This window comes from Nomascus leucogenys, chromosome 13 (genome assembly GCF_006542625.1).
Source record: "Nomascus leucogenys isolate Asia chromosome 13, Asia_NLE_v1, whole genome shotgun sequence".
Lineage (NCBI taxonomy): Eukaryota > Metazoa > Chordata > Mammalia > Primates > Hylobatidae > Nomascus > Nomascus leucogenys.
Window position 1 is genome coordinate 77,737,366 of NC_044393.1, and position 23,254 is coordinate 77,760,619.

General features: G+C 58.6%; 4 protein-coding genes across 6 annotated transcripts in view; 3 read left to right on the plus strand and 1 right to left on the minus strand.

Annotated features, from left to right (window-relative positions):
• The window catches only part of FLNC (filamin C), a 28,881-nt gene extending 17,027 nt beyond the window's left edge, over positions 1-11,854 (plus strand). The window contains exons 25-48 of one of the 2 annotated variants that reach the window (XM_030825527.1): positions 266-433; positions 514-637; positions 1,131-1,287; positions 1,363-1,552; positions 1,754-1,777; positions 1,904-2,151; positions 2,548-2,646; positions 2,959-3,058; positions 3,378-3,518; positions 3,812-3,940; positions 4,035-4,208; positions 5,160-5,321; positions 5,397-5,600; positions 6,040-6,192; positions 6,287-6,409; positions 6,546-6,788; positions 6,985-7,254; positions 7,347-7,484; positions 7,780-7,895; positions 9,099-9,231; positions 9,326-9,502; positions 9,698-9,916; positions 10,589-10,798; positions 10,917-11,854. In XM_030825527.1, coding sequence (XP_030681387.1) covers positions 266-433; positions 514-637; positions 1,131-1,287; positions 1,363-1,552; positions 1,754-1,777; positions 1,904-2,151; positions 2,548-2,646; positions 2,959-3,058; positions 3,378-3,518; positions 3,812-3,940; positions 4,035-4,208; positions 5,160-5,321; positions 5,397-5,600; positions 6,040-6,192; positions 6,287-6,409; positions 6,546-6,788; positions 6,985-7,254; positions 7,347-7,484; positions 7,780-7,895; positions 9,099-9,231; positions 9,326-9,502; positions 9,698-9,916; positions 10,589-10,798; positions 10,917-11,104 — 3,890 coding nt within the window. In that variant the 3' untranslated portion in view covers positions 11,105-11,854. The remainder of the gene's footprint in view (positions 1-265; positions 434-513; positions 638-1,130; positions 1,288-1,362; positions 1,553-1,753; positions 1,778-1,903; positions 2,152-2,547; positions 2,647-2,958; positions 3,059-3,377; positions 3,519-3,811; positions 3,941-4,034; positions 4,209-5,159; positions 5,322-5,396; positions 5,601-6,039; positions 6,193-6,286; positions 6,410-6,545; positions 6,789-6,984; positions 7,255-7,346; positions 7,485-7,779; positions 7,896-9,098; positions 9,232-9,325; positions 9,503-9,697; positions 9,917-10,588; positions 10,799-10,916) is intronic. The other variant, XM_030825528.1, reaches the window with a different exon arrangement.
• Positions 11,855-15,005: 3,151 nt separating this feature from the next.
• On the plus strand, positions 15,006-18,386 carry ATP6V1F (ATPase H+ transporting V1 subunit F). 2 transcript variants are annotated; one of them, XM_003261305.2, is made up of 3 exons: positions 15,006-15,620; positions 17,652-17,735; positions 17,898-18,382. In XM_003261305.2, exons 1-3 carry the CDS (start codon positions 15,463-15,465, stop codon positions 18,097-18,099), a joined length of 444 nt encoding a protein of 147 aa, XP_003261353.1. In that variant the 5' UTR covers positions 15,006-15,462; the 3' UTR covers positions 18,100-18,382. The 2 variants fall into 2 exon arrangements, with proteins under 2 accessions (XP_003261353.1, XP_003261352.1); XM_003261304.2 differs by lacking the exon at positions 17,652-17,735 and having other exon boundaries at positions 17,898-18,386.
• A 90-nt stretch (positions 18,387-18,476) lies between these two features.
• Positions 18,477-21,353, plus strand: ATP6V1FNB (ATP6V1F neighbor). The gene is made up of 2 exons (XM_012512246.2): positions 18,477-19,355; positions 21,175-21,353. The coding sequence occupies exons 1-2, from the start codon at positions 18,929-18,931 to the stop codon at positions 21,282-21,284; spliced, it is 537 nt and encodes a 178-aa protein (XP_012367700.1). The 5' UTR covers positions 18,477-18,928; the 3' UTR covers positions 21,285-21,353.
• A 145-nt stretch (positions 21,354-21,498) lies between these two features.
• On the minus strand, positions 21,499-22,992 carry LOC100595942 (translation initiation factor IF-2-like). Its single transcript, XM_030826769.1, has 6 exons — positions 22,981-22,992; positions 22,258-22,727; positions 22,133-22,223; positions 21,959-22,048; positions 21,672-21,763; positions 21,499-21,587 (listed from the first exon to the last, which is right to left on the minus strand). The coding sequence occupies exons 1-6, from the start codon at positions 22,990-22,992 to the stop codon at positions 21,521-21,523; spliced, it is 822 nt and encodes a 273-aa protein (XP_030682629.1). The 3' UTR covers positions 21,499-21,520.
• Positions 22,993-23,254: the final 262 nt, after the last annotated feature.

The window sequence follows — 23,254 nt, forward strand, 5'->3', positions numbered from 1 at the left end:
TATTTTCGCATTTTATTAATTTAGGAAGGCCTTCTCTTCCAGGCCTGGGACTCACATGAGTGAGGTTTGCCCAGCCTCAGTCTGCAGTCAAGTTCATTTATTCCTGTGTGCGTTTTCTTAGCAAGTTCCTAGGCATTTTCCCATGTTGGTCTGGCTTCCCTGTGGGCATTTCAAAGGCAGGGAAGGCCTCCTCCTCCGAGGCTCCTCAGCATCAGGGGGACCCATCAGGGCTGGTGGGCAGGGTCTGATGTCCTTCTCCTCACAGGGAGCCCGTTCCGGGTGCCGGTGAAGGATGTGGTGGACCCTGGGAAGGTGAAGTGCTCGGGGCCAGGGCTGGGGGCTGGTGTCAGGGCCCGGGTTCCCCAGACCTTCACAGTGGACTGCAGTCAAGCTGGCCGGGCGCCCCTGCAGGTGGCTGTGCTGGGCCCCACAGGTATAGAATGGCCGGGGCAGGGAGGAGGGAAGTGGGGTGGGATGCCCGGAGGCTCTGCTGACTGTGTGCCCCTTGCCCAGGTGTGGCCGAGCCTGTGGAGGTGCGGGACAATGGAGATGGCACCCACACTGTCCACTACACCCCAGCCACTGACGGGCCCTACACGGTAGCTGTCAAGTATGCTGACCAGGAGGTGCCACGAAGGTGAGGACCAGCACTGGGCTCCTGTGCTGCAGATGAGCTCTGGGGTGCTCCTGCTGGGGTGGCACTGCAGGGTCACTGCTGGGGTCCCCTGGGAGAGCCTCTCCCAGCTGTCAGCCTCGTCCAGTCTCGCCGCCCCATCCTGCTCTTCCCCAGGGCTCTCTGCCCTGAGGCTGTCCTGCCCCAGGAGCTTTTACAGCAAAACTAGCACCTTAGGAAAAGTGCAGGAGGCCTGGACCAGGGCCTCCTCCTGGACCCTCCCACAGCACCTTCCTGGGGAATGGAGACGTACCCTGGCTCTGTCGAGGGAGTCCCAGAGTGCCCCCACCCCCAGATACGGAATGTCATCGGCTTCTGGGAACTGGTCCCTCCTGCCTGCCCCACAGTCCTCCCTCCTGCCCATGTCTATGGGGAGGACTCTGGCTCAAGATGAGATCACCTCCCACTGCCCCGTCCATGCCCCCCGGCCAACTGTTTATCCCTTCTTCTCCTCAAGCCCCTTCAAGATCAAGGTCCTCCCAGCTCATGATGCCAGCAAGGTGCGGGCCAGCGGCCCAGGCCTCAACGCCTCTGGCATCCCTGCCAGCCTGCCTGTGGAGTTCACCATCGATGCACGGGACGCGGGCGAGGGGTTGCTCACCGTCCAGATCTTGGTGAGTCTCTGTGCAGCCCACCCCCCAGGTCATGCTCCAGGCACAGGCGGGCCTTGACCTCTGCTTCTCCCTCAGGACCCCGAGGGTAAGCCCAAGAAGGCCAACATCCGGGACAATGGGGATGGCACGTACACCGTGTCCTACCTGCCAGACATGAGCGGCCGGTACACCATCACCATCAAGTATGGCGGTGACGAGATCCCCTACTCGCCCTTCCGCATCCACGCTCTGCCCACTGGGGACGCCAGCAAGTGCCTCGTCACAGGTGGGTGCCCACCCGCTGCCCGTGCCCTGCTCACCACCCAGACCCTCAAAGCCCCTCCAGAACCCTGGCCTGGTCCCCAGGGGTCTGCTGGTCAGAAAGCATACATGCCCCAGCCCTAGCCCCTCCCTCCCTCACCCCTGCCCAATGCCCCCAGCCCACGTTGAGCACCACCTGGCCTCACACTCTTCTCTCTCTTTCCAGTGTCCATTGGAGGCCATGGCCTGGGTGAGTGCCCTTTCTCTACTCTTCTTGCTGTGGGCCAGGGTGGTTGGCGGTAGGGGGTGGGCAGCGGGAACAGAGAGGGCTGGCTCCAGCCCTCCAGCTCCCTGAGCAGGATCTCCCACATGGCAGGTGCCTGCCTGGGCCCCCGAATCCAGATTGGGCAGGAGACGGTGATCACGGTGGATGCCAAGGCAGCCGGCGAGGGGAAGGTGACATGCACGGTGTCCACGCCGGATGGGGCCGAGCTCGATGTGGATGTGGTTGAGAACCACGACGGTACCTTTGACATCTACTACACAGCGCCCGAGCCGGGCAAGTACGTCATCACCATCCGCTTCGGGGGCGAGCACATCCCCAACAGCCCCTTCCACGTGCTGGTAAGTTCTGCAGCCACAGCAAGACTAGATGGCTGGGGAGGGGGGCTGGGCCCTTTTAGCAGCAGCAGGGATCCCAGATAACTGTCCCCAAGGAATCCCACTTCTCTGAGGGCTCCTGGGGCCAGAGTGTTCCAGGATGGAGCCTTAACTTTCCCCACAGACCCCCGAAGTGGGAGGAGAGCATGGCCCTGCCCCCTGCCCAGTGCTGTCAGCTCTCTCTGGAGGAACCCGCTGTGTTCTCCACCATCCTCAGCTCCATCTCCCCAGAGGCTGCCCTGCAGGAGGATGAACACCCAAGATATCACCCAGCATTTCAGGTTCTTGGGCCATTCTCTGAGTCAGCCCCTAGGCCTGTGAGGCTGCCACACCCTGTGCCCCCGTGCCTTGCCTCCCCAGGCGTGTGACCCCCTGCCACACGAGGAGGAGCCCTCTGAAGTGCCACAGCTGCGCCAGCCCTACGCTCCTCCCCGGCCTGGCGCCCGCCCCACACACTGGGTACTGCGCCTCCCACCAGGCGATGTCCTCCTTCTCCTCCTCCCCTTCCTTCATTTCTTCTCTCTACTCCTCTGCAGCCAGGGCAGGGACATGGTCTGGGGGCCTCCCGGGGAGCAGGCAGGAGTCAGGCTGGGCAGATGGAACCCCACTTGGGCACAGCACTCCTTCTCTTGCAGCTGACGCACCTCTCCTGCCACGCTGGTTTCACCATTAACTACCTTGTTCTTTCCTCACTCTCCAGCTTCAGTCATGGCATGGGCCAAACTGCTAGGCCTTCCCCAGTCACTGACTCTTCCCTCTCACCTGCCGCAGGCCACAGAGGAGCCAGTGGTGCCTGTGGAGCCAGTGGAGTCCATGCTGAGGCCCTTCAACCTGGTCATCCCCTTCGCGGTGCAGAAAGGGGAGCTCACAGGTACTGCCCTGCGGCCCCCAGGCATGAGGGCTGAGGGGAGAAACCCTCTTCCAGGCCCAGCCCTGTGTCTTAATGATGAAAACCAAGGCCCAGAGAGAGGAAGTGAGCTCTACCCAGGATCACACAGCAAGTTGGGCAGAGCCAGAACTCAGGTGCAAGCCATCTGTCCCCAGTTCAGGGCTCGGGCCACTGCCACAGGCTGTCTCCTGGTGCCTGGCCTCTCGGGTGGCAGCAGAAGCACTCAGGACCAGGCCTGGGACAGCAGGGAGGTTGCAATGGGGGAAACCAGGGTCTCCACATAACTGTGTCTGCCCTGCAGGAGAGGTGCGGATGCCCTCGGGGAAGACGGCGCGGCCCAACATCACCGATAACAAGGATGGCACCATCACAGTGAGGTACGCACCCACCGAGAAAGGCCTGCACCAGATGGGGATCAAGTATGATGGCAACCACATCCCTGGTGAGTTGGGGGCTGGGCTGGGCTGGGCCTGGGCTTGGGTGAGAGGAGCAGGCCGCTGCTTAAGTCCTGCCTTCCTTCTTTCAACAAATATTTATTGAGCACCTGCTGTGTGCAGACACCAGGCGAGGCCCCAGGGAGGCTTATACCCTGGTGGGAAGCAGACCTCCACCCGCCGGGTCCCTACGGCCCAGATGGAGGGGGTTGGCAGAGAGGCTGCTGGAAGGTGCTGGGGCCAAGGTGGGCTCAGACAATCCCTGATGCTGACCCAGCCCCCTTTTTCTCGGTACACCCAGGGAGCCCCTTGCAGTTCTATGTGGATGCCATCAACAGCCGCCATGTCAGTGCCTATGGGCCAGGCCTGAGCCATGGCATGGTCAACAAGCCAGCCACCTTCACTATTGTCACCAAAGATGCTGGAGAAGGTGAGGGACCTGCAGGCCGGGGGCTGAGGTGGGGACTTGCCAGGGGCAGGGGTGAGGGCAGGACCTCTGATCTTGGCCACACTTCCACCTACAGGGGGTCTGTCACTGGCCGTGGAGGGCCCATCCAAGGCAGAGATCACCTGTAAAGACAACAAGGATGGCACCTGCACCGTGTCCTACCTGCCGACCGCGCCGGGAGACTACAGCATCATCGTGCGCTTCGATGACAAGCACATCCCGGGGAGCCCCTTCACAGCCAAGATCACAGGTGAGGCGGGTATATGGGCATGTGCAGCCCATGACACACACACACCGCATACAGTGCACAGATGTGCAAGCCCAGCCTTTTCAAGTCACTTGTGACGTTAGGGCAGAGGCCCTTCGAGGTGTGAGGGGTCATATTTTGATAAATGTAAAAACACTGTGTTCTCCACGGCAGCTAAGAAGCAGTCAGTCACTCCTTGTGCCTCGTTTAGTTTTTGAAGTCACTTGTTTTGCTTTTGTTTTTGTTTTTGAGACAGAGTCTTGCTCTGTCACCCAGGCTGGAGTGCAGTGGCGCGATCTCTGCTCACTGCAACCTCCGCCTCCCGGGTTCACGCCATTCTCCTGCCTCAGCCTCCCAAGTAGCTGGGACCACAGGCACCCGCCACCATGCCTGGCTATTTTTTTGTATTTTTAGTAGAGACGGGGTTTCACTGTGTTAGCCAGGATGGTCTCGATCTCCTGACCTTGTGATCCACCCGCCTTGGCCTCCCAAAGTGCTGGGATTACAAGCATGAGGAACTGCGCCCAGCCTGAAGTCACTCTTAAGTTAGGGCACAGATAATCCTTTTGATAGATAAGGAACCCCTGTCCCAGAGAGGCCAAGCAACATGATTACAGCCACACAGCGAGGAAGGGGTCTGTGCGGTGCAGTCTAGTGTTTTGTTATCACGACATCATGTGACTCAGCGTTAAAATGCAGGAGGCTTTCTTTAGGGATTTAGCCCACAAGGACTGAGGCAGCCACAGTGGAACTGGGGTACAGGCCCCTCTTAGTCTCTGGCAGCTCACATGTGAGTGCAGACTGCACTTTCCAGGCCTTGGGCCTCCGTGCGCCTGGGAGTGGCCCCCCATGTCTGTTGAGTCCAGCAGGCTCTGCCCAGGAGGGTTCCTGAGCCTTGTGAGGGCAGGGCCTGCCTGGAGTCACAGCAGCCTGATGCCCCAACTCCCCCACCAGGCGATGACTCCATGAGGACCTCACAGCTGAACGTGGGCACCTCCACGGACGTGTCACTGAAGATCACCGAGAGTGATCTGAGCCAGCTGACCGCCAGCATTCGTGCCCCCTCGGGCAATGAGGAGCCCTGCCTGCTGAAGCGCCTGCCCAACCGGCACATCGGTGAGCATGGGGCCTCACGGGGACCTCAGGGGTGGGGGCCCACAGGATGCTCTGCCTAACACCCACTTTCCACAGGGATCTCCTTCACCCCCAAGGAGGTCGGGGAGCATGTGGTGAGTGTGCGCAAGAGTGGCAAGCACGTCACCAACAGCCCCTTCAAGATCCTGGTGGGGCCATCTGAGATCGGGGACGCCAGCAAGGTGCGGGTCTGGGGCAAGGGCCTTTCCGAGGGACACACATTCCAGGTGGCAGAGTTCATCGTGGACACTCGCAATGCAGGTACTTCCTGCCCCCAGAGACCCCCCATTCCAGCAGGTGCCTCCCACAGGCACTTGTCCTTCTGTCCTGCCCAGCACCCCCTTGGCCGCACTCTCCTCCCTGAAACCTCCTGACCAGTCTCTGTTGGGATTCGCATTCTGGGGCCCCTTGTGGGAAAGTGAATGGCCCCGCATCAGTTCTCTCCCTTTTCAGAGAAAGCTCAGCTGTCCTGAGTTTCTGTCCCTCCCTCGCTCACTGGAATCCAAGAGGCTTACCTTAGGGAATTTTCCAGACTGCCTGTCCCGTGGTGCCCTCCTCTCCTCCCACTGAGCCATTTTTGTTAGTGGTCACTACACACATCGGTGCCCATTCTGGGTGGAGCCTGCAGTCTGGGGAGAGGAAAGCATTGTGGCTTGGCCAGCCTAGGACTGAGGGAGATGTGTTCCTTGCTTTCCCCCAGGTTATGGGGGCTTGGGGCTGAGTATCGAAGGCCCAAGCAAGGTGGACATCAACTGTGAGGACATGGAGGACGGGACATGCAAAGTCACCTACTGCCCCACCGAGCCCGGCACCTACATCATCAACATCAAATTTGCTGACAAGCACGTGCCTGGTAAGGCTCTGGGCAGAGGTCGGGTGGCGAGAGACAGGGAGGCCAGGAGGCTGGGGGTCTGAGGTTCCTGACCCACCCTTTGTCCCCACTTCAGGAAGCCCCTTCACTGTGAAGGTGACCGGCGAGGGCCGCATGAAGGAGAGCATCACCCGGCGGAGACAGGCGCCTTCCATCGCCACCATCGGCAGCACCTGTGACCTCAACCTCAAGATCCCAGGTAGAAGCCTGGAGGAGCCTGGGTGGGGCGGCTGGTGGGAGAGGGCTGGCCCGGGCCAGAGCCCACCTGTCGGGCCTCCACCCTGCTTCCTCACCCCTCGCTTCCCTCCCTCACCCTGGCTCCCTTGACCACACAGGAAACTGGTTCCAGATGGTGTCTGCCCAGGAGCGCCTGACGCGCACCTTCACGCGCAGCAGCCACACCTACACCCGCACGGAGCGCACGGAGATCAGCAAGACGCGGGGCGGGGAGACAAAGCGTGAAGTGCGGGTGGAGGAGTCCACCCAGGTCGGCGGGGACCCCTTCCCTGCTGTGTTTGGGGACTTCCTGGGCCGGGAGCGCCTGGGCTCCTTCGGCAGCATCACCCGGCAGCAGGAGGGTGAGCACCTTACACGGGGCTGGCCGGGTCCTCACGGCGGGATGGGAGGGTGCTGCAGACCAGGCTTGATGCTGGCAGACTGGCCCCGAAGGCCAGGGCGGGTCTGAGCAGAGGAGGAGGTTTAACTGACAGGGGAGGGAAGGGCCAGGGCTAGGAGGAATCCCAGTGTTACTCTGACATCCCCCAAACCCTGCAGGTGAGGCCAGCTCTCAGGACATGACTGCACAGGTGACCAGCCCATCGGGCAAGATGGAAGCCGCGGAGATTGTCGAGGGCGAGGACAGTGCCTACAGCGTGCGCTTTGTGCCCCAGGAGATGGGGCCCCATACGGTCGCTGTCAAGTACCGTGGCCAGCACGTGCCCGGCAGCCCCTTTCAGTTCACTGTGGGGCCGCTGGGTGAAGGTGGTGCCCACAAGGTGCGGGCCGGAGGCACAGGGCTGGAGCGAGGTGTGGCCGGTGTGCCAGGTAAGGGGCAGGTGGTCAGGAGTGGGGATGAAGTCAGGGCAGCCAGTGTGAGGGGCGATGATGTTGAAGTCCCCTACCTTGCCTGTCCCCAGCCGAGTTCAGCATCTGGACCCGGGAGGCCGGCGCTGGGGGCCTGTCCATTGCTGTGGAGGGTCCCAGCAAGGCGGAGATTGCATTTGAGGATCGCAAAGATGGCTCCTGCGGCGTCTCCTATGTCGTCCAGGAACCAGGTGGGCGTGGGGCCAGGAACCACTGGCAGTGGGGCTGGGCCTGCCTGACCTTCCAGACTGGGTTTCTGCTCAGTGTCCAGGCAGGAGATGCTTGGGGCCACAGAACTCCCCTCCCCGGGGCCCCCTGCTCTTCCTCTGCCCCATCTTCCTCTACCCCACACCCTCAGATACATGTGTCTGTCTCCAGCTCTGAGCGCTGACCACAGAGCCTTTCCTGGGATAAGGCCAGGGTGGGGAGGCTCCCGCCCTGCCAACCTCCATCCCGGAACCTGTGCTGACTGGTCTCTCTCCCCAGGTGATTATGAGGTCTCCATCAAGTTCAATGATGAGCATATCCCAGACAGCCCCTTTGTGGTGCCCGTGGCCTCCCTCTCGGATGACGCTCGCCGTCTCACTGTCACCAGCCTCCAGGTTTGTGCACAGGGTGGGGGTGGAGGGTTTCTGCTATCTGAGAGATGGGCAGGAGTTGAAGACAGCAGGTCCATAGGGCCAGGGACTTAGCAGTGACCGTGGAAGGGCCAGTTAGAAGTCCCTTCTCATAAGGCACAAGGCAGGGCCCTTGGGGATGGTGGGCTCTGACCCTGTGGGCTCGCCCTTGCACTCAGGCATGCCACGCCTCGTTCTGCCTTTCTCAGGGTGTGTCTGCCTGTCCTACTGCCACCTGCCATTTCTTGTTACAGTTTGTTCCACCTTCTGTTCTAAGAATGCTAGATGACAACATTTATAAGAATGAGAGTATAAAATCTATACAAACTAAGAGTAAACCAGTTTGCAGAGAGGGTGTGAGAGGCTCCTCTAAAGGGAATGCCTATGGCCTGCAGAGCCTGGGCTACATCCTCTCCAGGCCGCTGGGGGCCTGGCTTGCTTTCTCTTGGTGCTGACTTCTAGAGATGTGGTGTGTTCCTTTCATTCTGTCATAGCGGACATGTGCAAGGAAGGCTCTCAGCAAGTCACACTGAAACATGCAAACCAGGGGGCCAGGTGTCCAGGGGACACACTGTAAAGGAGCTTCTGCCTAAGGCGCAGAGAACGGGCTTCACCCCAGCTCCTTCTCCCACGCGCCTCCTGGCTGCCCCTCAGGGTGGTCACATTAGCCCATCCAGAGTCCTTGTGCATCTCCTCCTCCCACTCCTGAACTGGGCTCCCCGATGCAGGCTCCAATCCCTCCCCCAGAGCCCTTCTGTGCTTCTTCTGGTCCTCCCTGTTGGTCCACCTTCTCCAGGAAGCTCTCCCAGGCCAGGCCAGCGAAACTCAGCTTCCTACCTCAGAGCTCTCTGGCTACCCCAGCCCACACAGCCCATCAGGCGCTTGCCCTCCGCCCTCAGCCTGCTTCACACAGAGTGGGGCCCTTCCTTCCTCAGCCAGGACAGGGCACATTGTCTGTCATCTCCCACACACCAAGCACAGCTAGGATAGCAGGTGCACGCATAGGGTTGCATACCGGACCCTGGCTCCTCCTGCTCCCAGGCTGGGCTGGCAGGCAGGGGCCAGGCTGGGCGTGGGGTGGCGGCAGCCTTTGGGCTGGGCTTACAGTGAGCACCGTGTGGGGCTTCAGAGAAGACTGCTCCAGCCCCGGCCTCCCAGGAGTCTGAGCATCCTCCGTGGCCTTTGCAGGAGACGGGGCTCAAGGTGAACCAGCCGGCGTCCTTTGCGGTGCAGCTGAACGGCGCCCGGGGCGTGATTGATGCCCGGGTGCACACACCCTCGGGGGCTGTGGAGGAGTGCTATGTCTCTGAGCTGGACAGTGGTGAGCTGGCCCTGCCCCTGCCAACCCCCTTCCGGGCTGGGGCCTTCTGGGGAGGGGAAGGATGGAGGCTAAGCCACCAACCCTTTATCCACAGACAAGCACACCATCCGCTTCATCCCCCACGAGAATGGCGTCCACTCCATCGATGTCAAGTTCAACGGTGCCCACATCCCTGGAAGTCCCTTCAAGATCCGCGTTGGGGAGCAGAGCCAGGCTGGGGACCCAGGCTTGGTGTCAGCCTACGGTCCTGGGCTCGAGGGAGGCACTACCGGTGAGTGCCTAGAGCTGGGGAACAGGTGACTTCTGGGGGTGCTTGGCCACTAGTCTGGTGCTGCTTTGCTCCAGAGGCAGGGGCCCTGCTTCCTAAGCCAGGAGTCCTCACAGAGGCTGTCCAGGGAGCTGGGGCCCAGTCCCTCTTGGGCCACAAGCCCTTCCTGCCCTCAGCCTTGCTACCTCTGGCCCCCAGGTGTGTCATCAGAGTTCATTGTGAACACCCTGAATGCCGGCTCGGGGGCCTTGTCTGTCACCATTGATGGCCCCTCCAAGGTGCAGCTGGACTGTCGGGAGTGTCCTGAGGGCCACGTGGTCACTTACACTCCCATGGCCCCTGGCAACTACCTCATTGCCATCAAGTACGGTGGCCCCCAGCACATCGTGGGCAGCCCCTTCAAGGCCAAGGTCACTGGTGAGTGCTGGTTTAGGGGAGGTCCACCCAGCCTGCAGCCCAGCCCAGCCTGGAGGGCTCCGGTGGCCATGCACATCCAGGCCACAGTCTGCCCCCAGACATCATGGTCAGTTTACCAGGGCTAGAGGTGGGCTGGGCTCTACACAGCACACGTTCTATGGAGTTGGGCAGGATTGTGTAAACTTCCCATTCTTCCTCTCCATCGCGGCCCCTCACTCCTTCAGCACTGGCCTGTGCGGGCTCCTCAGGCTCTAGCGTCACTTTCTTCCCTCCTGGCTTCCCATATTCCTCGGCTCCAAGAAGACACAGTCAGTATTGAGCAAGCTCCCCGTCTTGAGGCTGTCTGTAGGATGAGTTGGGTGGGTGTTCCTTTGCAAAGAGAGACTCTTACCCTGTGAGTTAGCCTGAGTTCCCAGACAAAGCCTGCAAGGATGAGGGACGCAGCATCTTGAGGCCCCAGCCCTGGGGTGGAGCACCAATTGGAGCTGGAGCTCAGGGCCCTGGCTGGGATGGGGCTGTGCTCCTAGAGTGGCCCTTGGAGGAATCTGGGGGGGAGCCTCAAATGCAGGCAGTGAGTCCCACAGGATGGCAGTGCTGGCCGAGGGTCCCCTGCCTGAGGAAGAACAGGAAGCCCTTCTGACCAGGTTTGTGCCCCCTCCACCCGCCCCTCAGGTCCAAGGCTGTCCGGAGGCCACAGCCTTCACGAAACATCCACGGTTCTGGTGGAGACTGTGACCAAGTCCTCCTCAAGCCGGGGCTCCAGCTACAGCTCCATCCCCAAGTTCTCCTCGGATGCCAGCAAGGTGGTGACTCGGGGCCCTGGGCTGTCCCAGGCCTTCGTGGGCCAGAAGAACTCCTTCACCGTGGACTGCAGCAAAGCAGGCAGGTGGCGGGGGGAGGCCGTCTCCCAGGGTGTGAGCAAAAAGCCATCAGGGAGGAGGGTGTGGGTCACAGTAGGGGACTTCCTGGTGTGAGCCTGTCCCTCTGCCTCCCTCTCCAGGCACCAACATGATGATGGTGGGCGTGCACGGCCCCAAGACCCCCTGTGAGGAGGTGTACGTGAAGCACATGGGGAACCGGGTGTACAATGTCACCTACACTGTCAAGGAGAAAGGGGACTACATCCTCATCGTCAAGTGGGGTGACGAAAGTGTCCCTGGAAGCCCCTTCAAAGTCAAGGTCCCTTGAATCCCAAAAGTGCCTCCCCAGCCTCAGCCCCCACCTCCAGCCAAACACACATTACACACACACACACACACAAATGTGCCACACCCAGACACAAGCACAGAATCAGACACTACAAACACCTGCCTTGGGGGAGAAGTGAAGGCCCAGCCTCCCCACCCCACCGTGCCTGGGGTTGGAGGACCTTGTCTGTGTCAGGACAGTGTCCCTCCCTGGGAATGTGACATGAGAGCAGACTGGGGCCAGGCTCAGGGGCAGAGGCTGGGACACAAGGGGCTGACGAGTGGGCTGTGAGGCCAGGGAAGCCCTGAGTTTTCTGGCGGGGCTGAGCAGTGGGGGAGCATTGTGTTGTGGGTGTCTGTGTGTGAGGTCACCCTCAAACTGCACTGCCGGCCAGATACCCTCCTGCCCCTGAGGACTTGGTCTGGTCTCTCTGGTGGCTACAACCCCAGAGTTTTAAGGACTTGGAAAGGAAAGCACAATCAGAGAAGAAAACAGCCCCTGAACCAGCAGGAGTGGCCTGGCACATGGACCGGCCCGAGCGATGTGCCCTCCGCCCAAGCCAGGCCCCCAGGGGGCCGGATTTCTCTCTCTCTGTCTCTTTTTTTAAAATGGTTGCACGGCTCTGCCCCATGGGGGGCCTTTTTTACACACGGCGAGGCCCAGCTTTCTAGGGGACTTTTGCACATGTCAGGCAGTTCAGCTGGGAGCTGCTTAGGTGGAAAACTCCAAATAAAGTGCGGCTGTCGCAGAGGCTTGGCTGTTCCTTGCGGGTGTGCTCTGTGTGGCTGGCTGCCCTCTGGCCTGCCACACGAAAAACCGGGCCCGGGGAGGCAGAGGTGGCCTGGCTGTCCCCTGGAAGATTGACCCAGGTCGAGGGAAAGGTCCTGGGGCAGAAGTGAGGTCTGGGATGTTGGCAGAGTGCTTGAAAGAACCAGGGGTGGGGGCTCGGGGATGTGGGAAGGGGTCCCAGCGGGAGAGTTCGTGGACAGTACAGGGTGTGGATACTGTGTTCTACGGTACTGCCCCAGGACCCCTGGGAGGCCAGTTTCCGTTCAGTCTGACCTCAAGGATGTTTTTCAAATTAAGACTTTAAAACAGTGAGCACTGACTCAAACAGGAATATTCCTCAACCAGCAGGCAGGCAGAACCACCTGCAGACTCAGCACCTTCCCTCCAGTCAGTTCCTGAATCACCTTGGCCTGTTTCATGCCCCTTTCCAGCACTGAGCTTGCACAGGGCCTCCCTCCTGAACTCCTGCACCAGCCCTGCCCTGGCCAGCTCCCTCCAACCTCCGCTCCATGCTGCAGCTTGAGGGGGGTCACTTTAAAGAGAGTATATGCCCCTCTCTGGTTTAGGGCCCTCTGTGACTCCCTCCTGCTCCAGAGTAAAGTCTCCTCTTCCTGACAAGGTCTCCAAGGCCCCCGGGTTCAGACAGCAGCCTCCCTAGCCGTAGGAGTCGGGCAGCAAGCCCACTCTCCATTGTACCCTCCACCTCCAACCCCCCTTCACCACCTCTAGGTAACTGGGCACCCATGCTATAATTTGGGCCCTTGCCCGGAAACACCCTTGCCTCCCCACCCTCTTCATCTTCCTGGCCAACAGGAAGTTTTCCTGGACCCCTCCCTACCCCTCCTGGATCAGTGCCCCCAGCTCCCAAATTGCCCTGGGACACATCTCTAGCTGCAGTTACGACCCTGAGCTGTCACCATGTATCCACGGCTCCCTATCAGACAGAGCTCCCTGGCCCTGGGTGTGACTGAGTGAGTGAATGGGTATGAATGAATAAATGAGCAGCTGAGTAGCTGCAGCAGGGAAAAGAAGCCTTTCATTCAACTGATCCTACAATCTAGACCCACCTGGGCATGTCAGCACATGGTGGTGGGCCTGGCAGAAAAACCCATGAGGCCCCAACTCCTAATCCCTGACCTCCCCACCTCTCTCACCTCTCACCAGCCTCTGTGCTTCCTCCCTCTTCCCTCACACCCTCCCAAACACCCCTCCTCACTCTCTGCCCCACTCACCCTCACCCTCACCCTCACCCTCACTCCTCACTCCTCATTTCCCCCTCAGCTTCGGCTGCCTCCACCTGTGTGTGGCTGATAAGCTCACAGACCTCCAGCCTGCCTGCTTCCAGCCAGCCACAGTGTGGCCCTGGGTGCTGAGCCTTACAGGCCCTTCCTCATTAATCCTCATAACAGCCCTATGAGGTGGGGCTACTACCATCTGAAGAAACCAAGGCCCTAGGAATTTCAGTGATGAGTCTGAAACCATACTTTTAAGTAGTGGGGCACAGATTGAAACCCAGGTGTGCCCGAATCCCAAGCTTATCACACATACAATCGCCAGACCAGACCATATGCACATCTCAAGCACTCCAAACTCACAAACCCCATACCAGACACCGGGAGTGGCGGTGTGTTAAAAGGGAGGAGGAAAGAGTGGCTCCTTCCCCTTCAGCCTGCTCATCTCACAGAGGTCACTTTCCTGGGAATGTTACTCCCATCCATGTGCTGCACAGGCCAGAAACCGGGAAGTCACCCAGGTCTCTCTCTCTACCTCACTCCCCAAACACATCCACTCTGAAACAAGTTTTGTCCTAAATATCTAAATATCGCTTGGCTCTACCTACTTCTCTGCATTTCCTATTATCACCACCTGAGTTCTGGCCACCATTATCTCCCACAATGGCCTCCCAATTTGGTTTCTCCTCCCTCAGTTTCGCCTTTGCACACAGCACAGTCACAGTGAATGACTTGAAATCCCTCAGCAGCTTCAGGATAACTCTGTCCTCAGGATAACTTCCAGATCCTTTTTTTCTTTTTCTTTTTTTTTTTTAGACAGAGTCTCGCTCTGTCATCCAGGCTGGAGTGCAGTGGCGCCATCTCAGCTCACCACAACCTCCCTTGCCCGGGTTCAAGCAATTGTGCTGCCTCAGCCACCCGAGTAGCTGGGACTACAGGCACACACCACCTCACTGGGCTAATTTTTTTTTGTATTTTTAGTGGAGATGGGATTTTACCATGTTGGCCAGACTGGTCTCAAACTCCTGACCTTAGGTGATCCAACCACCTCGGCCTCCCAAAGTGCTGGGATTACAGGTGTGAGTCACCGCACCTGGCCTGCAGATCCTTTTTTTTTTTTTTTAGACAGGGTCTCGCTCTGCTGCTCAGGCTTAAGTGCAGTGCCCAGACCATAGCTCACTGTAACCTTGAACTCCTGAGCAAGCCCTGCTGCCTCAGCCTCTCGAGTACCTGGAACTATAAGTGTGCACCACCATGCCTGGCTATTTTTGTTTGTTTTTTTGAGACAGAGTCTTGCCCTGTCGCCCAGGCTGGAGTGCAATGGCACAATCTCGGCTCACTGCAACCTCCGCTTCCTGGGTTCAAGCAATTATCCTGCCTCAGCCTCTAGAGTAGCTGGGACTACAGGCGCCCACAACCACGCCCAGCTAATTTTTTGTATTTTTAGTAGAGACGGGTTTTCGCCATGTTGGCTAGGCTGGTCTCAAACTCCTAACCTCAGGTGATCCACCTGCCTCAGCCTCCCAAAGTGCTGGGATTACAGGCGTGGCGTGAGCCACCATGCCCGGCCTTACCAATTATTTAACTTTCCTTGACGACCCTACGCTGTCTAGTCAGTACGCCTTTGCACATGCTGTTCCTCTGCCTAGAACACCGTCTTGTCCTCACTTCTATCCCCTTCATCCTGCAGGTCCTTCAGGTCTCAGCTTAGATCTGAAGCAAGCTTCTTGGGGAAGGGTTCTTTGGACGCCCCCTCTCTCCATGGGTTAGTTACCGTGGATGTGTGCTTCCATATACTTTTCACATTCTAACTATTAACACACAGCTTTGTGGTCGCCTGTTCCCTTGACTTTCCCACTAGGCAGTATCATCACTAACTTCTGCATTCCTTTAATTGAACAAATCTGTATTATTTGTTAACTACGTGTCATAGTTACATACATACATATACACGACAAAGACCCAGACCCTGCCCTTGAGATGAGTAACTTCGTCTCTTCTCTGGGGTCTCGGCGCCTAACAGCGTCAGGTTCAAAGCGCTTGTTGAACGAATGAACCAAGGAACAAGCGAATGAACGAATGAATGCCCGCGAAGGGCGTGGTGCCGCGCAGCCTTCTGGGAATCGTAGTCCCCTGGTTCGGGCCTGTCTTTACAGCGCAGGCGTATTCACATGGAGGCCATGTTGCTGTTAATGCGCATGTCCCGAAATGCGGCTGGGAAGACTGCGCATGCCCGAAGGGTGGGGGGGGGGGGTGAGGCCGACGGGTCGCCGTACGGCGGAGGCGGGGCTTCAGTGGCTTCTGGTGCTCTAGGGTGAGCTCTGCCCGGCTGCAGGGATGGCGGGGAGGGGGAAGCTCATCGCAGTGATCGGAGACGAGGACACGGTGACTGGTTTCCTGCTGGGCGGCATAGGGGAGCTTAACAAGAACCGCCACCCCAATTTCCTGGTGGTGGAGAAGGATACAACCATCAATGAGATCGAAGACACTTTCCGGTACGGTACCGCGCGAGGCCTGAACGGGCCCTTCTGCTGCCCGGTGGAGTGCGGGGCGAGGGTGGAAGCGGCCCGGGGACCGAGGCGTGAGGCCCGGACGGGGGTGAGTGGACGATCCTGAAAGTCCTTCCGCCCTTCCGGAGCGGAGGCCTCCGCGCCCCAAGTTCCCGTTTGGGGCTCGGTGGGACAGAAGCTGTGTCAGGTCCACGAGCTCCCCCACCTCACATGATCGTGTGTCATGAAAGAAGGGGAACAGAGCTCGTGACAGCCTAGACAGTGGGCTTGGACTTTGTTCTGCTTTCCCCTCCTTTGGAGGCTCACTATCGTCCTGTAAGGCAGGGGTGATTTTTGTCCTACTCACAGGTGAGAAAACTAAAGCTCGGAGAGGGTAAGGCACACACTAAAGTTACGAGTCGGCAGAGGTAGAGCTAGAATTTGAACCGAATCCCAACCCCTTCTGCCTCTGGTAAGCCAGGTACACACACACTCTTTGCAGCTCTCCTCAGGCGGCCTCGGAATTTCCTTGTGGTCTTGAGCACAGTAGGCAGAAAATGTCAGGACTGTGAGAGCCTTCTGCTAAGACCTTGCACTCAAGCCCTCACTCCCTGCCTTAGGTCAGAGTGTGGGCGCAGGCATGCTTTTAATCCACCAGGGGTCCTGGTGACTGGAATTAAGGATACCAGCCTCCTATTTTATCCCTCACCCCTTCTCCAGGGCCCCTGTACCAAGTCTCAGGAATAAACCACTCACCTGTTTCCCCCAAACAGTCCAGCCCGGGGCTGCTGGCCGAGACTGGTTCCTGCTGCCTGGTGTATTAGGTAGTCCCCGACCTGAGAGGTTGTTATCTGCCGATCTCTAAGCTGTCTGGTAAAGTGACCCAAGTTATCATGGGAGAAGGACAAATTTTACTTCAAGAATTTTTTATGTTTCCAACCAAAAGGGACCTCGGAGATCAAATATAACCCAGTGACTGGCAGGGGGTGGGTGCTCAGCAGGTAATTTTTAATCAGTAAATGAATGAGTCTGGGTGCAGTGGCTCACGCCTGTAATCCCAACACTTTTGGAGGCGGGTGAATCACCTGAGCTCGGGAGTTTGAGACCAGCCTGACCAATATGGTGAAACCCCATTTCTACTAAAAATACAAAAATTAGCCAGGCGTGGTGGCAGGTGCCTGTAATCCCAACAAATCAGGAGGCTGAGGAAAGAGAATTGCTTGCACCTGAGAGGCGGAGACTGCAGTGAGCCGAGATCCACCACTGCACTCCAGCCTGGGCAACAGAGGGAGACCCTATCTCAATAAAATAAAATAAACAAATGAATGGGTGGGTGACCACAGGAGAGGAGGAGCACAAGGCCAGGTTCTTTCTGTGCAGAAAGTGTGATTCCTTCATCAGAGCGTCCTCTTCCTAGCTTGTGATCTTGGTTCATGCCAAACTTTCCCTCTGACCCCTCCACCACCCTCATCAGCATAGACCTTGAGGCCTTCAGTGGTCTCATCAGCCCTATTTTTAAATAATTTGTTTTCTTTTTAAAAGTTAATGTGTCTTTTTTTTTTTTTTTTTCTGAGACAGGGTCTCACTCCTGTCACCCAGGCTGGATTGCATGGGGTGATTGCAGCACACTGCGGCCTCGACTTCCCAGGCTCAAGTGATTCTCCCACCTCAGCCTCCCAAACAGCTGGGACTACAGCTTCCCAAGTAGCTGGCACATGCTGCCACATCCAGCCATTTGTGTGTGTGTGTGTGTGTGTGTGTGTGTGTGTGTGTGTGTATAGAGAGAGAGAGAGAAAGAGAGAGAGATGGGGGTCTCACTATGTGGCCCATTCTGGTCTCAAACTCCTGGGTTCAAGCGATCCACCTGCCTCGGCCTCCCAAAGTGCTGGGATTACAGGCATGAGCCATCACAGCCGGCCTTCAGTATCTGCATGTAAAAAGGGATCTGCATACATATAATCTTATCCTTCCCCTTTCTGACACCATCACTGCATATTGAATACACCAGTGTACACCCTAATGAATCTTCATTACTAGTTCACTTGGAAGCCTTCCAGGCAGTGTTGTAGAAGCCAACCCTAATCAGCGTGACCCTCTGCTTTGGGATGAAATTGATTCTAGGTAGGGTTAACAGAGGGTTAAGCGTGGCAGCCTTTCCCCTTGTCCTCTGTGCCCTCTGGGTCATGCTCATTCCCCTCCACAGCCCAGCCCAACAACTTGGAGGGTAGGAGAGACGGCAGCCCCCAGAGCTGCCCTGGACTCCCTTCTCATCTCTCCCCACAGGCAGTTTCTAAACCGGGATGACATTGGCATCATCCTCATCAACCAGTACATCGCAGAGATGGTGCGGCATGCCCTGGACGCCCACCAGCACTCCATCCCCGCTGTCCTGGAGATCCCCTCCAAGGAGCACCCATATGACGCCGCCAAGGACTCTATCCTGCGCAGGGCCAGGGGCATGTTCACTGCGGAAGACCTGCGCTAGGGGACTGCTCATAGCCCTCAGCCCTTCCCTCATTTCCAGGCCTCTCCCCAGGCTTGCCATCAGCCTTCTTTACTTTTTGAGCCTCTGATTTCCAATTCCCTGCCCCTTCCCACTCCCATTAAGAGGCTAGGTGAGGCGCTTCTAGGTTGCTGGGGCTCTGCTGTTAAAATCAAAGCTGGTTAAGGAACAGGAAGCCTGACCATCTCCCTCCACTACCTCTTCCCTGTGCTGTTACACAATGTCATTGTTGATGTTAAATTAAAGTCATATTCTTGCTTCTCTCCAGATGGGTTGGGTGCTGGAAAGGACGTGTGGAGTGAGGCCATGGGGCAGATTCGATTGGCAAGGATGGAAAAAGTGCTGCCAAAGACAGGCATAGAAGAGCTGGCCCAGGAGGATTGTGCTGGGAGGCAGAACTCAAGGACTGGTCCTTGGAAAAGAGAAGACCAGCTCTGGTCTGGGGAGGAATGGGAGGAGGCTTGAGCCCAGCTCCCGCCTCCCCCACCTTGCTCGGCATTGGGCTGGGAAGGGGGCGAGACCCAAAGGACAGAAGCAGAAAGCACATGAAACCTGGGAGCCTGTGATGCCAGATCCCGCGTGGGCCCTGCGGGAGTTTTGGGGAGCAGGGCTCTTAGCCAGTGTGCCCTGGCCTCAGGCTGCCTCAGGAAGCCAGGCTCATGGGGTCTGCTGGGGGCATGGCAAGTAGAACCCTGGCCCTGTGTGAGGTGAGGCATGGTTGCCGGGTGACCACTCGCCATCAGAAGCACTCTGCTTGCTGTGCTCACCCCTCAGCTGCGGCCACCCTGGTGCCACTCCTTCCCTGGCCACCATGTCACGGCAGCTCAACATAGACACATTACGGCAGAACTTCTGGAAGGAGGAATATCTGAGGGAAAAGATGTTGCGCTGTGAATGGTACCGCAAGTATGGGTCGATGGTGAAGGCCAAGCAGAAGGCTAAGGCTGCAACCCGGCTGCCCGTCAAACTGCCCACCCTGCACCCCAAAGCCCCACTCTCACCCCCACCCGCCCCCAAATCAGCCCCTTCCAAGGTGCCCAGCCCTGTCCCAGAGGCTCCTGAAAAGGAGATGTCGGAAATGTACCCGGTACCACCTGTCACCCGAGCCCTGCTGTATGAAGGCATCTCACACGACTTCCAGGGGCGCTACCGCTACCTCAACACTCGAAAACTGGACATGCCAGAGATGCGATACCTCTTCCCCGTCACCACCAGCTTCATGTATGGCTGGCATCTGGGTGAGCCCAACCTCTTGGAAATCACCTCAAAGACAGAGCACCAGCCATGTGCTAGGGAGTGGGCATCCTAGTGAAGGGTCCAGACCATAAACAGCAAAGAGATGGCCAAGAAGTGTCGACACATTCCACAGAACTAGGGAGTGGCGGTGGGCAGGGAGGCAGCAGCCATGTGCTGCTATTTATTGGATTGTCGGGAAAGGCCTTTCTGAGGACCCAAGGCGGGGAGCCAGATGATAAGGATGGGTTTGGATTTTATTTGGTGTGCAGGGAAGCTGATGGAGGGTTCTAAGCAGATTTCAAGAGTGACACTGATGAACCTTTTAAAAAGTCACCCTGACCTGTATGTAGGCCAGGGGAAATGGTGGAATCTGGCACGTGAGTTGGGCATCTATTTTGTTACCCTGCGGTATAGTGGCCTGAGGGATCAGCAATAGAGCTGAAATCAATCAGGATGTTTTGGGGGAAGACTCAGTGGAACTCACCCATGGATAGAATATGAGAATAAGGGGAAGAGAGATCAATCGCCCAGGTGTTTAGCTAAAGCTGCAGTGACAGGGAAGACTGGGAGAGGTCAGGGCTGGAGCGTGCATGAACAGGTCCTATTTAGCCATGTGTGTTTGGCTATGTTATACTTGAAGTGTCTGTAGGGTGGCTGTGTCTATAAGTCGGGATTGAAGTCAGAGCTGAAGATGCAAATTCGGAGGTCATTTGAATATAGGTGCTTTTTTTTTTTCTTTTTCTTTTTGAAACAGTCTCACTCTGTCATCCAGGCTGGAATGCAGTGGCACGATCTCGGCTCACTGCAACCTCTGCCTCCCAGGTTCAAGAGATTCTTCTGCCTCAGCCTCCCGAGTAGCTGGGACTACAGGCGTGTGTCACCATGCCTGGCTAATTTTTTGTATTTTTAGTAGAGACAGGGTTTCACCATATTGGCCAGGCTGGTCTCGAACTGCTGACCTCATAATCTGCCTGTCTCGGCCTCCCAAAGTTCTGGGATTACAGGCATGAGCCACCGCCCAGCCTATAGGTGCTATTTAAATCCATGAAATCTCCTAGGGAGCGCAAGTTGCTGGAATCTGATGGGAGTGGGGGCAGGAGGGCTGAGCCAGAGGCGGGTAGGGGATGGCACTGGCAGGAAGCCTGTCCATCTGGGCTGAGTCTTTTTTCTGTGAGGTTGAGTCAAGGCCATCAGCGGGGAGGGAGCTGAGCTGAGGCAGTGGAGTAATGAGATGAAGAGGAAAGGTGTGGAACAGGCATGTGCCAGGCAGGGCTGCTGGGCGATGTTGCTGCACGTCCCATTGCTGTCTGTGCTCATGAATGTCAAGTGAGACTCCTCGGGCCTGTGCCCTTCTCCAGCTGCTTGAGTGTCTTGCAGAAAAGGTGGATGGTTGGGGATTGACTCAGTTGAGATTTTGCCCCCAAACATCCCTTTCCCCCAGGCCCCTAAAGGAGAAGTCAGGGAAATAACTTTCTAACAAAAGCAGGAGGCAAGCCCTAGAAGGGGGGAGCAGGAGGCAGAAGGAAGTCCCATCTCTCCACAGTCTGTCCCTGTGACAAGCAGGCTAGGGTGGCCCCCCTCCCTGCAGGTAGAGGATCCTGAAGCTAGGGTAATGATGGCAGATGGCTGCTGTATCCTGGCATCCAGCCAGCTCCCAATATTTGCCCATAGCTCCCATGCCTCCAAGGCACTTTCTGTTTGTTCCCACAAAGTGGCTACTCCACTGACGGTTTCCTAGGGCTGTGCAGACAGACAGGGCTCCCATGCTCTGCGTGTCCCTCTCTCAGGAACCCATGCTTGGCCTCTAACATCTTTTCCCAGGCCCCCCAGTGAAGCAAGAACTGGTCTCCTGCAAGATGTGCCGCATTGAGTCATTCTTCCGCAAGAACGGGGCCTTCGCACTGCTTCATCCCCGAGACCTGGCCCTCTGACCGTGGGCCAGGTGTGGGCTTAGGGGAGGGAAGAAGAAATAACAGGCCTCCTGGTGGGGCAAAGCTGCTGTGTGTGACTGTGCCCCTCTGCTCTCCCTGGCTCTGAGGCTGCATTCAGGCCTTTCTGAAACTATCTGACCTGCAAGTTGCCCTCTTGCTTTTTCCGTAACCCTCATTTCTTTAATCATCCCTTTGAGGACCCAGCAATGACCAGAGGGGGCTGGGAAGGGCGAGCACTACTTCGCAGGCAGGGGATCCTCAGCATCAGGGGAACACAGTAGTTCCAGGAAGTTCTGGGTGTTCCTGGGGAGAGAGCGGCCTGTCATCTCGGAGGCCAGGGAAAGGGGACTCCTGCCACCGCCACACCCCTCCTTGCCCGCCCCTCACCTGGCCCGGAGGGCCCGCAGCCGCTCGGTCCTCTCCCGATGCATCTGCTCCAGCTGCTCCCGCATGGCGCGCCGCCGCCCAGCCGCGTCCTCCTGGCGGTGCAGAGCACTGAGCGTCCGCGGCTCAGTGGGGCGGGCGGGGCAGCACCTGGCACACCGGCCCCTCGCGTCCCGCCCGAGTCACTGCCAGAGTGCAGTGCGCTCACTTCAAAGGGACCCGGGCGGGCCAAGCTCGGCCCCTGCCCTGCGCCGGCACCTTGTGGCCCCACCGCCTTCTAAGGGTCTTGCATGTGGCGGGAGTTGAGCAGGACTGGGCGGGAGCCCCACGGGGTGAAACCGGCAGTGGCGGTTCCTGGCGATGTGGAGGCGTTCCAGGACCTGCAGAGGCGGCAGTCAGCGTCCGGCCGCCCCTCGGTGCCCTGCCCGCCCCAGGCAGGCCCCGATCCCGGCGTGGGGACCCACCCGGAGCCGCTGCTGCTTACGGTCCCGCCGGCGCCGCAGCCTGGCCGCGCTGTGCAGCTCCAGCGGCCGCTGCAGAGCCGTCTTCTGCTGCGCCGCGCTCAAGCCTGCAGGCGCCTTGGCGCTGCTGAGGGGCGCCGGCCACGCGGCCTTCTAGGCCTTGGGACGCTCGGTGCCGCCCCCCCCGACCCCGGAGGACACCCGGAAGCCGAGACTGGCTCACCTCCTGCTCCCCCGGGCCGGGGCCCACTCCAGAGCCCTGCAGCCTGTGCGGATCGCGCTCCAGGCCTGGGGTCCCCGGAGAGCCCCGAGGAGCCCCTGCTGCCCGGATACCTCGGCGCACAGGGTCGCTGGCATCACGGCTTCGGCTCCGCGACCTGGGAGCCGCCGCCGGGCCGGTGGCTTCGGGCCGGTAAGCGCAGCCCACGCCCCCTCCCGGGCCGCCCCCAGCCTTGCCACCGCCGGTGCCGACCTTTGTGTCTCGCCTTTGGTCATGCCCTGCATCAGCGTGGTAGTCCTTCTCCGGAGGTCTGGGCTCTCCCTGCCCACGGGCTTTGGAGTCTGTGCTTTCAGGGACCCGCAGGAGTCCCTCAGATGGCTATGGGGGCCGCCTTCCTCTGGGGGCTGTACAGTGGCCTCTCCGGGAGCCACCTCCCAGGCTTGTGAGATATTGCCTTCCCAAGACCGCAGCATCTTCTTCCCCGGACTCTGGGAACTCGCCTTTCCCTGGCACTTAGGACTAAATTCTCTTCGACTCTGAGGGGCGCCCCCGTTCACACCCAGGGGCGCCTCCTCCCTCTGACCCTGAGGAGCCCTTGGGCTCTGGCCCCCGTGTGTCTTCACCCTCTGACTCTGAGGAGCATCTTTGATCTCGCCCCAGGAGGCCTCCCCTCTCTTACGCTGAAGGGTCTCTGCTTTCTGATCCTAAGGGTCCTCCTCTCTCGGACTCTGAGGGGTGTCCATCCTTGGCGGTCTTTGAAGTTCTGCTCTCTCCTGGCCCAGGTGCGGGTCCGAGCCCAGCCCTTGAAGGGCATCTTGGGAAGGCAGGTTTTGGGAGGGCAAGTCCCGCGGCCCAGGGGTCCCGGGAGTGAGCTTTCTTTCCTGGGTCTCAGGCTCTGCCTCACT

Coding starts and splice junctions, on each gene's coding strand:
- ATP6V1F (XM_003261305.2), top strand. CDS start 15,463: ATGGCGGGGAGGGGGAAGCTCATCGCAGTGATCGGAGACGAGGACACG. Junction 15,621..17,651: donor GAGATCGAAGACACTTTCCG/GTACGGTACCGC, acceptor CTTCATTACTAG/TTCACTTGGAAGCCTTCCAG. Junction 17,736..17,897: donor TGGGATGAAATTGATTCTAG/GTAGGGTTAACA, acceptor CTCTCCCCACAG/GCAGTTTCTAAACCGGGATG.
- ATP6V1FNB (XM_012512246.2), top strand. CDS start 18,929: ATGTCACGGCAGCTCAACATAGACACATTACGGCAGAACTTCTGGAAG. Junction 19,356..21,174: donor CATGTATGGCTGGCATCTGG/GTGAGCCCAACC, acceptor ATCTTTTCCCAG/GCCCCCCAGTGAAGCAAGAA.
- LOC100595942 (XM_030826769.1), bottom strand. Junction 22,224..22,257: donor CGCGTGGCCGGCGCCCCTCA/GCAGCGCCAAGG, acceptor CTTGAGCGCGGC/GCAGCAGAAGACGGCTCTGC. Junction 21,588..21,671: donor CTGCGGGCCCTCCGGGCCAG/GTGAGGGGCGGG, acceptor CTCTCTCCCCAG/GAACACCCAGAACTTCCTGG.